The 15,486-nt window shown below is 40.6% G+C and overlaps 1 protein-coding gene across 1 annotated transcript; it reads left to right on the top strand.

Annotated features, from left to right (window-relative positions):
• The first annotated feature begins 311 nt into the window (after window positions 1-311).
• STON1 (stonin 1) lies at window positions 312-14,376 on the top strand. The gene is made up of 3 exons (XM_032877834.1): window positions 312-2,345; window positions 8,916-9,118; window positions 11,297-14,376. The coding sequence occupies exons 1-3, from the start codon at window positions 419-421 to the stop codon at window positions 11,369-11,371; spliced, it is 2,205 nt and encodes a 734-aa protein (XP_032733725.1). The 5' UTR covers window positions 312-418; the 3' UTR covers window positions 11,372-14,376.
• Window positions 14,377-15,486: the final 1,110 nt, after the last annotated feature.

Genomic DNA, 15,486 nt, shown 5'->3' with positions numbered 1-15,486 from the left:
TATGGTTCGATCTTGTTTTGTTGTTGTTGTTAATCCATTTAATCATCAGAAGTGTTACAGTTCTTAAGCATTTCTTTGAACTCAGTTAATCTGTAAATCTGATTGCTTTTATTTTTATTTTTTTTATTTCGAACTTCTGTTTGTGGCAGAACTTTCTTTTATTTTTATTTTTTCAAGTAAGCTCTATGCCCAACATGGGGCTTGAATTCACGACTCTAAGATCAAGCGTTGCATGCTATACCAGCTGAGCCAACCAGGCACCTCCCCGCCCCCAATTTCTCTTAAATCTAACTATTTCTCGGAACTAAAGTAACTTGGATTTCCTCCCCATTCTCATTTAATATTCTTCTTGTCTCTTTCTCCTTTAACAGACACAGCATATCTGATTCATAGACAAGACCGCAGTCTGATTCCAAACATGTGTTCCACAAACCCAGGCAACTGGGTCACATTTGATGATGATTCTGCCTTTCAGTCTTCTCAAAAGTCAAAGAATTTACCTCTGGAGAATCAAAGCATCTGTAGGCCCAATGGACTTAAGCTGAACCTTTCTGGTGCTAAGGAATTTCCCAGTGGACCTTCCTCTGCCAACAGTACCCCTCTCTCCTCTCCCATCATAGACTTTTACTTTAGTCCAGGACCTCCAAGTAATTCTCCTCTTTCTACACCTACCAAGGACTTCCCCGGTTTTCCTGGCATCCCCAAAGGAGGGACTCATATGCTTTATCCTATCCCAGAATCATCCTCAAACAGTGCATTTACAGCATCAGGAACAGGCTCTTCCGTATTGTCCAAACCGACCTGTTTATCCCATGCTTCCTTACCCAGTGACCACTCATGTACACATCCAGCTCCCAAAGTGGGTCTTCCAGATGAAGTTGGCCCTCCCCAGGCTGAAAGCCTAGGGTTCCAAAATGATGCCCCCCAGTTTCAGTATTTTCGGGAGGACTATGCTTTTTCAAGTCCATTTTGGAAAGATGAAGGCAGTACTTCCCAGTTCGCCTTTGACCATTCAGGAAGCAGAAAGATGTACCCATCAAGAGACAAAGAGATGCCTCTCGATCAAAAAAGCTTAAATCAGGGTTCATTTAACTACATCTGTGAGAAACTTGAACATCTCCAATCAGCTGAGGACCAAGACTCATATGGAAATTTGTCTATGCAGTGTCTGTATGCTGAAGACACCGCCTCTTCCTTTGTCCCCCACACACTTTTCAGGAGTCAGCCAAAACCTGGATGGTCTTTCATGTTGAGAATTCCTGAGAAGAAGAACATGATGTCTTCCCGTCAGTGGGGACCAATTTTTCTAAAAGTCTTACCTGGGGGAATTTTGCAAATGTATTATGAGAAGGGGTTAGAAAAACCATTTAAGGAGTTACAGCTCGATCCACATTGCCGGCTTTCTGAACCCAAAGTTGAGAACTTTAGTGTAGCAGGAAAAATCCATACTGTGAAGATTGAACACGTGTCTTACACAGAAAAAAGGAAATACCACTCTAAGACAGAAGTAGTTCATGAACCAGACATCGACCAGATGCTGAAGTTAGGGTCCACAGAGTACCACGATTTCCTCGACTTCCTGACTACCGTGGAGGAGGAGCTAACAAAGCTGCCACCTGTTTCAAAACCAAAAAAGAACTACGAAGAACAAGAAATTTCCCTGGAAATTGTGGACAACTTTTGGGGGAAAATCACTAAAGAAGAAGGAAAATTGGTTGAAAGCGCTGTCATAACTCAAATCTGTTGCCTCTGCTTTGTGAATGGGAACACAGAATGCTTTTTGACCTTGAATGACCTTGAGTTGCAAAAGCGAAATGAATGCTATTTTGAAAAAGACCCAGAAAAGAAGGGGATTGATATTCTTGACCATCATTTTCATAAGTGTGTGAAAGCACAAGAATTTGAGCAATCAAGAATCATTAAGTTTGTACCGCTGGATGCCTGCCGGTTTGAGCTGATGCGTTTTAAGACTTTGTATAATGGGGAAGATCTTCCCTTTTCCCTCAAGTCCATGGTGGTTGTCCAGGGGGCCTATGTGGAGCTTCAGGCCTTTGTCAGCATGGCCTCATTGGCTCAGAGACCATCCTGTGCCAGTGCCTTGAAGTCCTGTGACAATATCATGATACACTTTCCTGTCCCTTCACAGTGGATCAAGGCCCTCTGGACCATGAACCTCCAGAGGCAGAAGTCCCTGAAGGCCAAAATGAATCGTCGGGCATGTCTGGGGAATTTACATGAACCCGAATCTGAACCTGTTATACAAGTTACTGTGGGGTCAGCAAAATATGAGAGTGCCTACCGGGCCATCATATGGAAGATAGACCGGCTTCCTGATAAAAATTCAAGTAAATATTCAACACCCTGAGTTGACTTTCTTGTGAAGTAGCTTCAGTGTTTTCAACCTCCTCCTTGGGTTGAAACCAGGCTGAGAGAAATGATAACTTCAGTCCCCTGGGGCCATGCTCGTGTTCCCTGCTGGGAGGTGCAACATTTAGTCGGGCAGAGGATTTAGTGTGTCCTCTGTGCCTATTTCTAGCAGATAAGTTTAACTTAAGAAAATTTTTTTTTAGTACCATAAAAAATTACTCTGAGCTCAGATTTTCTTGTGGATGGTGGCACTGAGGGAGGATTCCTTGCTGGACTTTTTGACATTAGCCACCAACCTCAAATGTTAAAACTATTGCTCACAGAGCTTTGATTCCCTAATTAACCTTTAAAGATCTCTCATGCATGAATATACCTGAACGTTTTTGTATTCTCAGCCAGTACCACATTCTCCTTCGGTTTTGCTCCCTGCTCTTTGAAATAAGACTGCCTTTCATTTTTACCCAAATTGATTTCTTTAGCTGGTTTAATTTGGCCATCATGACTAGCTGTTTCAGAATTAAGTAGACACAACCCAAGTATTAAAAATTCAGTTCATTTGCAAAATGTTTGCAAAGAAAACAATGAATCTAGAAGTTCAGAACTTTATTTTTATTAATTTTTTAGAGGACTTTATTTATTGATTTGACAAGGAGAGAGAGCACAAGTAAGGGGAGTGGCAGGCAGAGGGAGAGGGAGAAGCAGCATCCCCACTGAGCAGGGAGCCCGATGTGGGGCTCGATCCCAGGACTCTGGGATCATCACCTGAGCTGAAGGCTGACGCTTAATCGACTGAGCCCTAGAAGTCCAGAACTTTAAAAAGACAGTCCTGGCACCACATTTATTTTAGGATAGTAACTTAGTCGTGGGTGTCTATAATAAAGCAAAAAAAGGAAATTTTGAAATTAAGGCTGCTCCCTGTTTTAGTTCAGTTATTTCTAGTAGAACACTGGGTTATGGGGGGCAGATTTGGGGATCTGAGTTGATGCAGTCACTCATTCAGTCAAACATTTATTGAGCATTTACTATAACCAAGTACCACATCAGGTGCTGGGGCTAAAGATGAATAAGGTTCCACTCCTCCTAAATAGTTCACAGCTGGTCCACAAACAGCACTGAATTTTGTGTAGGTACAGGCTCTGGGCTTGGTGCGTGGGAGACACAGATGCACACCTGCTCCCCGCCCTTCAGGAACCTAGCATCCCAGCAGATCTGACAGCAGGCACGTGAATGTGCTGTGGTAGTGTGCTGTGTTACAGGCAGGAACAAACACACAGAGCAGGGATTCCAGAAAAAGGAGGGATAAACCGCGGGGGGCACTTGGAAGTCTTTGCGGAAGAGGGGATGGTTCAGCTTGGTGTGGAAGAATCGGTAGGATTCTACCGGGGGTAGAAACAGCCGAAATAGGCCTGTGGGTCGGGGGATCCTAGTTAAGTGTTGGGACTTAAGGGAGTGGAAGGGAAATAAACCCTCTCATGAAGGACCATGTGAGCCATGCTTTAGGGTATGGAGTTCACCAGGCTTCTGGAGTGTTTTCAGGCACCACTGTGACAGAATTATCCCTTGTTTTCGAAAGTTAGGCATACATTGCGGAAAGATTCAGGAGTGCAGACACGGGGAAGCTTGACAGAGAAGCAAGACTAGTGGCAGTGGGAGCACTAAGAAGGGAGTGAAGGATGGTGAGGAAACTCAGAGGAGGCGCCCTCCAGACAAGAACAGATTATCTGTGGGCACAGGGGACAGGAGGGATGCAAGGAGGTCAGGGGCTCTGGCTTTGCTGACTTGGTGGGCCATAGTGTCATGAGCTGAGATAGCTTGGGATCCTCTCACTACTGGTTTTGAAATCTATTTCCCTGCTTAGGCAGCACGTTGGAGTCCTTAGAATCCTTAGAGCTTTAAAAACATCCCAATGTTTAGGGCCCATCCTGACCATTCAGACTCTGTGGGGTGAGGCCTGTGTATTGGTGCCTGTAAGAGGCCCTCCCACGCAGCCTGGGTTGAGAACTGCTGGCCTGGGAGCTGTGCTGTGAAACCTTTTATGGTCCCCTAGGCACAGGTCATTCCTCCCCGCTCTGTGTATCCTGTGTCTCCTAGAGCTCTTACTTCCTCCCACCCATATTTACTAGCAGCTGAGCTCACCAAGAACAATTACAAGAGTGGATATTCCAGAGAGGCTGGCCTTCAGGAATTCTTCTGGAAGACAGTCATAGGACCAGGCCTGCACAGAACAATGTTTTACAAGCAGTCCAGTCAATTATATGGTGATAGTGCATGGAATAATGCCTTTGGGATCCAAGATGCTTTGTTTGGAGCAGATCTGTGGGCCAAAAGGTCGAGGCAGAAGGCAGAGGGCTGTGTCAGGTGGAGTCTGGGGGCCAGGGAGGGGCTGGGCCAGGGCACCTGGGTTCCTGTAACCACAGGATTCCCCATTGTGGGTGGGGAGAGTAATGCAAAGAGGGAGAGGGTGCCTAGCAGTTTGCCCCTGGGGGAGAATGTAGAAAGAGTAAGGTCAGGGCAGAGAGGACATCTTTATCCTAAGACAGTGTTTCTGAAACTTGGGAGTGCACTTGAACCACCTTTAAAAATGTAGACTGATTCAGCAGGTGAGGCCCCCCAAACGGCTTCCTACGCTGCTCAGGTGTTGCCATTGCTGCCGGCCCACAGACCACGCGTGGCGGAGCTGTTTCTTTGAATGTATCTGTTTTTCTATATGGTTCTTCAATCGATTGGGTGTGTAAAGAACAGGATTTTTTTTTTTTTTTTTTAAGTCTTGAAGACATTACCCTTTCTTGGGGCGCCAGGTTGGGTCAGTCAGCTCAGTGTGCAACTCTTGGTTTTGGCTCAGGTCATGATCTCAGGGTCTTGATATTGAGCGTGGAGTGGGGCTTTGCCCTCAGTGCAGAATCTGCTTGAGATTCTCTTTTTCCCTCTTCTTCTACACCCCACCCTCTAAATAAATGAACAAACAAATAAATAAATGAATAAAATCTTTAAAAAAATTACCCTTTTCATGCAAGTTTCTGAAAAACCAGTACCATTAGAAAAAAATATTTAAAAAATAGAAACTGAAAGAGAATATATGAAATACTCTACTATGCACATCATTTTTAAAAAAATGTTACGCCTTTCCTCCTGTGGATTTTTTTTTTTAAAGATTTTATTTATTTATTTGACAGAGAGAGATCACAAGTAGACAAAGAGGCAGGCGGAGAGGGAGAGAGGGAAGCAGGCTCCCTACTGAGCAGAGAGCCTGATTCGGGACTCGATCCAAGGACCCTGAGATCATGACCTGAGCTGAAGGCAGCGGCTTAACCCACTGAGCCACCCAGGTGCCCGATTTTTTTTTTTTTTTAACTCATGACCTGACAACAACACCTGAGCTCCAGAGTTGGTTGCTTAGCTGACTGAGCCACCCACGCACCCCCCTCCTGTGGATTTTAAAGATCAGGATTCACTTTTTTTTTTCACTTCCATGTGATTGTGAAGGAAGTGGGAAGAGCTGTTGGCCCCTTATATATCTCTTTTACCAGCATGCCAATGCTTAATATTCCTTTAACAGCATGGGCAAGTTTTTTGTTTTACAGCAAAGGTTGGCTGGCCTTGGTCAGGTAGCTCAGATAGCAAATTCGCACTAAAATGTGAATGACAACAGAGAAACAGAGGAAACTTTCTCCAGGGCCGGAGTAAGGAGGAGGACAGATGAGAACGCTGGTTAGCCACAGGAGGTGCAGACACAGCCTAGAGTGGGAGTTGTGTAGGGCCAATTAATAAATATATCTCTCTCTACCTACCCATGTTAACAATTTTTAGATAAAGCTTGCTTTTTCCCATTGCTGTCATCAGTGCACTGGTGCCTCTCTCCCCACTTGTGTCATCCTCCTTCCATTTATTCCCTCCAACTCTCAACAATTCACTTTGAGATGTGAAATATTTTGGTTCAAGAGGGACCAGATGTCAACTCCACCAAAGAATTTGTGACTTGCTTTCACAGTCCCAAGAAAGTTGTGAGAGTGGCAATTTCCAAAGCCCAAGAGTGCCCCCTGCTGGAAGGCACTGAGATTAAATAACGTGATTGACAAATATCCATTGAGCCTTAAACGTGCCAGGCATTGTGCTCAGGACAGACTCAAGACCTCTTTGCAAGGAAGTAAAAATCTAAAGGGGAGTATGTGTTTAGACATTGTAGAGTACTTCGAGTTTCTAAAAGCCAGGAAAAATAGGCAAGAAAACTTGAAGGTTTTTACCAATCTTTTAGAGAAGCAGATAGAAAAAGTTTTGTTTCTAACAATATTGTTTGTTTCTAACAACAATTTGTTTCTAACAATATTCTGGAATATTGCTACCTCTTTACCTTGAGTAAATTAGGTTGCAAAAGTTCCAAAAGAATTCTTTCCTTTAAAATGGGAATATCAACTTAGAGCGTCTCTGATACCATTTTCAGCTCTGAAAGTGTAGATTTCACAGTTCATCATCAAAATTGTAGTAATTAAATAATAATAGTGGATTTATAATCGAATAGTGGATTTATAATCGAATAGCACTTTGCCCAGTAGTCCTATATAGTCTAGCATACCGCGGTCTAGTGCTCTCTGTGGGCCAGCTGGTTTGATCGGGCCTCACGACGATCCTGTAAGGTTCATGTTAGCATCACCAATATCATCACTCCCATTTTCAGATGAGGAAACAGAGGCTCAGAGACATCAAGGAGCTTGCCTAGGGTCACACAGCCATTACGGAGCAGAGTTGGGATTGGTCTCTGGGCCATGTGGGTCCTGTGTCTATGTTCTTAGCCACTGTGCCATAAAGGATGTAAGAGTGCCTGAGTTGAGTTTAAATAAATTTACTGCCTCCTTGCTGCAGACAGAAGACTAAGAAAGGGTAATAGATTTTGGAATCCCCGCCCCCAGCCCCGTGTGTGTGTGTGTGTGTGTGTGTGTGTGTGTGTGTGTGAATAAAGTTATCACTTGCCTGCAGGGATCTGGGTAGCTTAGAGCACCTCAGAGGCCATGGCCATCCTGCCCTCCCTGTAAGTGGTGGAGATGTCTAATGAGCATCTGTTGGTTAATTGATTGATCACTTCTCAAGGCCTTTTACAGCCTTAGAATTCTATTAGTCTCTCTACAAGGAACAGGTTGTAAGGAATGAAAGGCAATTTATCTTTTAAGAATTAAGTGAAATCCTTTAAACTCTTGCTTTTTGTGCCTCAAGCTGTATTCTGATGGAAATATTCTTTCTCAAGGTGTGGCAGTGGTAAAGTAATTTAATCTGGCTTTTCAAATAGTTGTCATCTCATACATTTATTTAAATAAAGATAGCTGCATTAGATATGTAGATGCTGTGGACAACACAAGAGAATCAGGGAACTTTGTAGACTTACAACAGTGATTGCATTGGAAACATTTTTTACTCCATTGTAACATATGCACGTGTGCACACACAGGTTACAAGACCCTACTTAAAATCTTTGGGTATATCCAATATCCCTGGGTCTGGCACCAAGCCTGGCCTAGCATAGAGTAGATGTTCAAAGCCTGGCAAATTGAATTAAGTGGAAGCAAATATTAGATTAAAACACTGGAAGCAATACGCCCATCTCTCAGTGTGCATTTGTTCTAGGCAAAGCTTTTGAGGGGTGGTGAGCAAGAATTACAGCAGTAAAAAATCATCTGTTCTACTGAAGAAAGAGTTCTTGGCCTAGAGTACTTTCTAAAATATAATAAAACTTGAATTAGTTTCACTTAAAAAAATTAGAATGTTTAATAATGTGACCCAGTTTGGGCTGAAGTTTACCTTTGCATTACCTCTTAAGAAACAGAGTGTTAAGGAAATTAATAAGGTAAGACTTATTGTAAGAGCTTTTTAATTTACTTAAGGGAAAAGGGTTTTTTTTTTTTTTTGCCAACATATCCTGTGTACATTATAGCCAATTAATGATGCTTAATACCAGTATTGGTCATTTAATTAAAGAAATTTAACATACTCTTAATTAAAAACACTTTAGATTACATCTCTCCCCAGATTTCATTTGAAGCAAATCTCAGATTTTGTATCTTCTGAGCATAAATATCTTGGTATATGTACCTAAAAGATAAAGAGAAGCCTCATGTTTTTAAATAACTATATACCACTGTCACGTATTAAACTTAATGAAAATATGGTAATGTCAACTATCAAACCACCATTCAATTTCCTAATTTTCTCATAAAGATCACAATTTAAAAAAAATCCATTTACTTGTTTGAATCTGGATCCAAATAAAGTCCATAATTGTGATTAAAAAAAAAAAAAACACTTTAGGAGTTAATGTATATATAGTAATGAACTTGTACTTATTTTAAAGCTGGTATTTTAAAAGTGCAGATAGATTTCCACTAGTTGGTGCAAAAATTCACTAGTTGGTGAGTTTTGGTAGTATGTTATCTAAACAGAACTTACACTGCCGTAGTGCTAATGGAATTGTATATTAAAGAGAAGGACGAGTGCTTTTTACGTTTAAGAGAAATGTTCAATGACCATTGACGTACTTTGACCATTTGATTTTTTTCTTCAAGGTTCTGATCATCCCCATTGCTTGTCATACAAACTAGAACTTGGATCAGACCAAGAAATTCCCTCTGATTGGTATCCATTTGCTACTGTTCAATTTGGAATGCTGGACACCTGTGCCTCGAGGACAGAGGTCAGGTCTCTGGGGGTGGAGAGTGATGTCCAGCCACAGAAGCATGTTCATCAGCGAGCTTGCTACAACATTCAGGTATATCCTCGTACTTTGGTTCAAATTGAGGCTTCTGGAGCTATGACCTGATTGGCTTGAGATGTCTGTTTTGCCCTTGTCAATGATTATGTATGTGTATATGTATGTGTGTTTATTTGACCTAGAAAAGAGCCCAGTCATGGAAACTTGTTGGTAACCAGTGAGCCAAATTTCTCTCAGTTCTAGAAATCAGGAGCCTCAGTACATGGTGCTACTTAATTCTGTTCTCAAAGAATAGGGCATTAAAAGCAAATTCACATTTCAAAAGCATCTGTGTAATAGAATTATGTTAGAATAGCATTTCTCAAGGTGTGTTCTTTGGAATACATATACTGATCCCCAAAAAAATAAGTTGGGGAATGCCATACACTAAGTTAATGCTAAATAAAGACTGAAAAGTTCTGCAATAAAGAAACTTGTTAGACTTAATTTCTCCCAACTCATTGATTATAGAATCTTGTCCTTATGGGCATGTATATGTAGAACACCCATCAGTGTCTTCCAGAATAGTCCTCTGTGGTGCACCCTTTGGGAAATGCTGAGTTATTCTATTACAACAGTTTTAAATGTTCACCATTGGCTCTTCTGCATTTTTATACCAGATGAGTTAAAGAGTGACATACACTTGCACCTATTTCTAAACTTGCTTTTCCTTCTCATCTTTGAAGTTAGTAGATACAGAGATAACCTCTGCCACAGATTTCCCACAGTATCTTGAAGTGGTGTGATTATGTATGACATCATTAACACCAACTGGTGGTTTCATAATACAGTAATATAAGTCAGGGTTTTCTTTTTCTTTTTTTATTTTGGACCATCTGTTTATATGCCTATGTGTTTGGGTCTGGTGATTTTTTTTTTTTTTTAACTATTGATAAAATTATTGATGGGTGAGTGCCCTTGTATGGAGCCCCTTTGGGACCTAGGACTTAACTCTTCCAGCAGCTGGAAATTGCCCTGCTGAAGAAAACTGCCTTGCCTCAGGTCACACCCTCTTTCTGTGGATACAGGTATATCAAGACCCTCTTGCCTCAGCTTGGGGTAACTCCACACCCCTCCTAGCTCCAGCTCACCCTGGGGGATTGGCTGAAGCCTTTATGGTGATTGCATTGCAGCCCAACTTCTGTCTGCTTCCTTCCATTCCCTTCCTTCCCCCACAGGTGCCAACCCTGACAGCACTCCCCAGTATGCTTTCTACACACCAGTCTCCATCTCAGAGTCTGCTTTTTGGAGACCCTGACTGGTCACACTAGATACATAAGTATTATGTGTGACTGAATTATGGGTCAAGTACAATGGAGAATTCATTTATACTTCTTTTCCTATGCATGGGCTGTTCCAGTTTCCTATTGTTTTAGAGGACAGCCCAAAACTACAGGAACAAAGTCTGCTGCTTTAACAGCATTTACTAACGCTTGTCACTTGGTGACAGTTTCAAAATGTTACCTTCCATTTCATAAGGATTTATTGAGCAATTTCAAAGTGCCAGGTACCACTCTGGATGTTAGAGACACAAACGTGAGCAAGAGACAAGTCCCTGTCCTCGCAACACACACCTTCTAGCAGGCAAACAAAACATTATTTGTAAACAGATAAAGAGTTTCCAAGAGGGACAGATTCTAAGAAGGGAATAAAATAGGGGACTAAGAGATAGAATGATGGAGAGCGTCCTTATGTCGTATGGTCCAGGAGGGCCTCTGTGATGAGGTAGCATTTGAGATGCGATGAAGAAGATGAGGGGCAGGTAGATGGTTCTGTCCAGCTGGTTTACTAGCTTGTAAAGTAGTTCATATTAATGAGAGGATTTGAGGTGGGTTATAAATCTCAAGTGGGCCAAAGGCTACAGATGTGATACTTGGGGGTATAATTGATTGCATGTCTGGCCAGGATTCTAAAGGTCTTATCAATATGTGTATTCTGTGTCTATTTTATAAACCCTCTGTCTGATTTTGAAGGGGAGGAGAGTTTCAGTCCTCTTCCCTGGAGGGAAGGGTTTGGGGGGCTTTGTTGCCCAAGAAGAGAGAAGGCTGGCTCACTAGGAGCTAGCATGAGACAGTGGGGGCACCGTCTGTGTCCAGAAGAGGTGGTGGCTTCAGTCCCTGTGTCAGGCGCGAAGTAGAAGCCAGCAGGGTTAGTATTGTGTTGGTTACTGCCGCCATGTTTTGCTTTTGCATACAGGTTGAAATAGAAAAGAAGAGGATTAAAATCGATGGAGAAGACCCAGACAGAGCTGGTGACTGCGTAACTCAGTAGGAGTAGCAAGAGGAAATGACGACCTACTTTTCAAATATGTCATTCACAGAAACCACACGCAGATCTGCTTCTGTGTACTGGGAGTGATTTCAGAATAGTGGGCCTGGGACAGGTCCAGTGGCCATGTTTGGAGAAGTGAAGACCTGAAACTGAACAATATTTTATGCTTTTGACAATGTTTGTGTTCTAGGGGTTTCATCTAAAATGTCTATCATTTGTATGATGTTTTTGCTTCCCATTAAAACTCTAAGTTTTAATGTGTTACCAGACAGCCAGCTTGGCGAAAGGGTTTTGGATTTTTAATTACTCAGTGGCTAAGTGTTTTGCACTCTGGGTCACCTGGGGGCCATATTTATCATCTTCCAGTCCCCATCTCTTCTTGCTCTGTTAGCCCCTCTACTGGAGGGTGAGGCCATCAAAGGAGACGTAGTGGAAATACTCCATCTTTCCTCTTGCTTGTCTTTGGAATGTGGCTAGGTGTGGGGTGATGCCAAAACCACAGGTTAAAGTGGTGATGTGGAAGTACTGTGATTTTGAGTAATTTATCTTCCTGTGCCCGTACTACATTGGTGAGTAATCATTGACTGTATTTGGTACCTGTCTTTCCCCCATGGTGTTAGCATTTTCAAAATATATTTGTATTCTGGTGTGTTGTTACAAAGAAGTTATTTCTGGGGATATACATATTTTAGTACAAGTCAGTAAGACATATTGCCTTTTGCTTGGAGAGATTCCTTTCAGAATGGAATGGTATTGGGCACTAGTTAAAATATTTATGTATATTAGAGATGAATTTTTAAAGTTCATGAATATTGTCTCCCAAAAGTACAGACTCTAAGAATGTATTTTTGATAAAAGTATTATTTGTAATTAACACAAAGCCTCTCTTGAGTAGAATTCTAAATCACATTATGATTATTTTATGCTGGTTCTGCTATTCTGCTATGTATGCTAATTCTGCTTACTTTAGAGTATTTCTCTTTAAAAGGTAAAGAAAATGAGACACTTGATTATTTTACCTGGATTTTTAAGAGGTGACGTTTCTATTATTCAAAGTCAGGTAAATGCTTGGGGTTTCTTTTTCTTTTTTTTGCTTCGGGTTTCTAATAAAAAGCCAATGGCATTAGCAGTTATAATTCTGTTTATAATTTTCTTACAGTATTTACAGTGAAAGGTAAGGCTTAGATTTATAAATTTTATAGTCTACATATTTTTTAGTCTGGAAAAACAAAGTAATCCTTGGGGTATTACTATACTTTCAATTTGTATTAAATCTTAAATATGATTAGGAGGCATGTTTCTCTATTTACCAGATTTGTTTTGAGTCAAAGCTGATGATATAATAATGTTCTTCCAAACAGCATTTATTTGTTGGTGCACAGACTCGATGTCACATGTTTTATTTAATGTTGTATTTACATTCATTTTAATCTGTTCAGGAACAGATTAAAACAAACACTTATGATGGCCTGTAGCAATCAGTGGATTTTATTGCTCTTCATTATTATACCTTAAAGACAAAAGATGCAAAGGTTGGCTGTTAAAATGTTCTTGTTCTTCTTAACTTCACTTGATGCATTGGTTGTAATGTCACATGTTTCAGACTCACTGTGGATGCGTAGGATCCTGAATCTGTGTGTGTGTCATTAAAAAAAAAAAAAAATCCACTGTTTTTCCCCATCAGCTGGTGTGGCACATTCTGGAGTGACTTCAGTCAGCTCAGAACAAATATGGAGGCAGGCTAGACCGGATGCTGCTCCATGATCCTAAGGAAGTCAGCTGGGTTAACTACTGCCTTTCCTTTTAAATCTGTTCTATGGCATCCTGCCCATAAAGAACTCAGGGTCTGAGTCAGATGAACTTAATGAATATTTACACCTCCAAATAATTTCAGCAAAGGGTTCAGTGAATCACCCCTCATGTTCCACAGGTTGCCCAGTATTGATGGGTACCCCACTGCTGGGGTCATTTACCCAGCAGCCATCCAGCCTTCAGGAGCATCTCAAGATTCCGTGTTGAAAATATTAGTAACAAAAGGCTGACTGAAGACCAAATTGAGTTTCTGCAGCAATGCAAAGGTTGATAGCATGAACAGCGGGGTGTTACAGCATAATTGTTAATTTGCACATCTATTAGGATCCTTAAATATTCATTACTTAGCATTAAATTAACATTCTGTGAAGGAAGGAGAGGCTTTTTAATACAATTCTTCTGACCTCAGAAATGGCAGAAGGTCAAATGTGACCATGGTGCTCTAAGTGAAAAATCTGGTAAGATTCATTTAGACTTACAAATTAAGAAGTGAAATTGCCTTCGTCAGAAAGTAAATGATAATCTTCAAAACAATCACAAAACCCCTGCTTTTAAGATTGGGAAGGGAGGAAGGATGTGAGTGGAGGAGGAGCTACTCCTTTTTAACATTTTAATTTAAGTACTTTAGATCCACTCTTTATGAGTTGGACTGTTTGGGGATCAGTTGTTTGATGGACACACTGGTGGAGTTCCAAGGAGTTGACCAGTCTGAGACAAGTTGTTCTGCCCTCATTGTTCTGATTTGGTTGCCTTACTAGTCAAAGGATCATATTAACCATGTAAATGAATTCATGGCTTGATGGTTACCTGATCAATTGTATAGGTCTGAATTTAAGTACATTTCCTTTTTCTATGGGAAGAAAAATAGTTGATCCATTAAAAATGTATAAAAATAATTATTTCCCAGCACATAAATAAAGGTTGGAATTTTTGACCTGATTTATACATTAGACAGTTTTAGGGTTTTAGTTTCCTTCATTCTGGAGCTGTACTTATGATACAGCCCTTTTTCTTACAAATTCAGTTAGAAGGCCTTCCTTAATAATTCAGCATTATTATGTCTTACTCAAAATATGATTTTTATGTCATAGCAATACAAATAGAGAACAGATTGAGCCTTAATAATCATGTAACAAAGTATTTTGTAGATTGCATATTGATTTTTTAAAATTAAAGATGTATTTCAAATGCTTCTTGCTGTGCGGTGGACTTATATCTTTTTAGCAAGGTCTGGGGCTATTTTTTTTTCTAAATTTTTCTTTTTAAGGCATGAATTCCATTTCAAGGATCTTAAATAATTGAGTCTCTGTCAGGCAAATGTATACTGCTTCATTATGAAGGAGTTCAGTGAACGTGACATCTTGGCACATCCTGGAAAAACAGCACCATCAACTACAATCTGATGTTAAAGGATGATTTTTAAAAGAGGGTCTAGTTGTTACCTCATAGAGAAATAATATGAGTATGTGTCTAAGGTTTTAGTTAACTCATTAGCTAATGAGGGAACTGTAAGATGTTATAGCTGGTTTCGAGGACGATTCAAAGAGCAGAGATGCTTAGAAGCAGTAAGGATTCTGAAATCAATTTACAAATAGATGCAGAATGGATCTATCCATAGGGCAATAATCAATAATCAATTTGCCCTACCCCCACTCAATTTATTTGCATTTGTATGGACAAAGATCATGTGCATTAATATCCGTTCTCTAAAATTTACAGAGTTGGAAAATAACTCAAAGAAAACGAAAGGTGTTGATAACCTGAATAAATGAGCTAATAGGGTACCTGCTGTCAAAATTCTTCGCCAGTTTTTCCTGACAACCATATGTACTTTGTCCACAGGAGAATCCTAAGGAATTTTCAAACGTTGGCAACTAGTATTATAGAAATCATGTTTATTTAATGCAATTTTTTTTCAGTTTAGAAAGTGATTTTTAGGGTAGGAGAAGAGTAAATGAAGCAAGATGGGATTGGGAGGGAGATAAACCATAAGTGACTCTTAATCTCACAAAACAAACTGAGGCTTGCAGGGGGGGGGGGGGTGGGGGGGATGGGGTTATTATGGACATTGGGGAGGGTATGTGCTACGATGAGTGTGGGGAAGTGTGTAAACCTGGCGATTCACAGACCTGTACCCCTGGGGAAAAAATATATATGTTTATAAAAAATAAAATTAAAAAAAAATTATAAAAAAAAAAAAAGAAAGTGATTTTTATGCAATTGTACAGAATATGTTTCAGATAAGTTATGTGTTGGGGCGGGTGAGGGGGGTAGGCCATAGAAGTTGGGAAGATGTATCAGCT

Source organism: Lontra canadensis, unplaced genomic scaffold (genome assembly GCF_010015895.1).
Source record: "Lontra canadensis isolate GAN:19392208 unplaced genomic scaffold, GSC_riverotter_1.0 scaffold61, whole genome shotgun sequence".
Taxonomy (NCBI): domain Eukaryota; kingdom Metazoa; phylum Chordata; class Mammalia; order Carnivora; family Mustelidae; genus Lontra; species Lontra canadensis.
The sequence above is the reverse complement of the archived record's forward strand: the minus strand, read 5'-3'. Positions and strand labels throughout refer to the sequence as shown.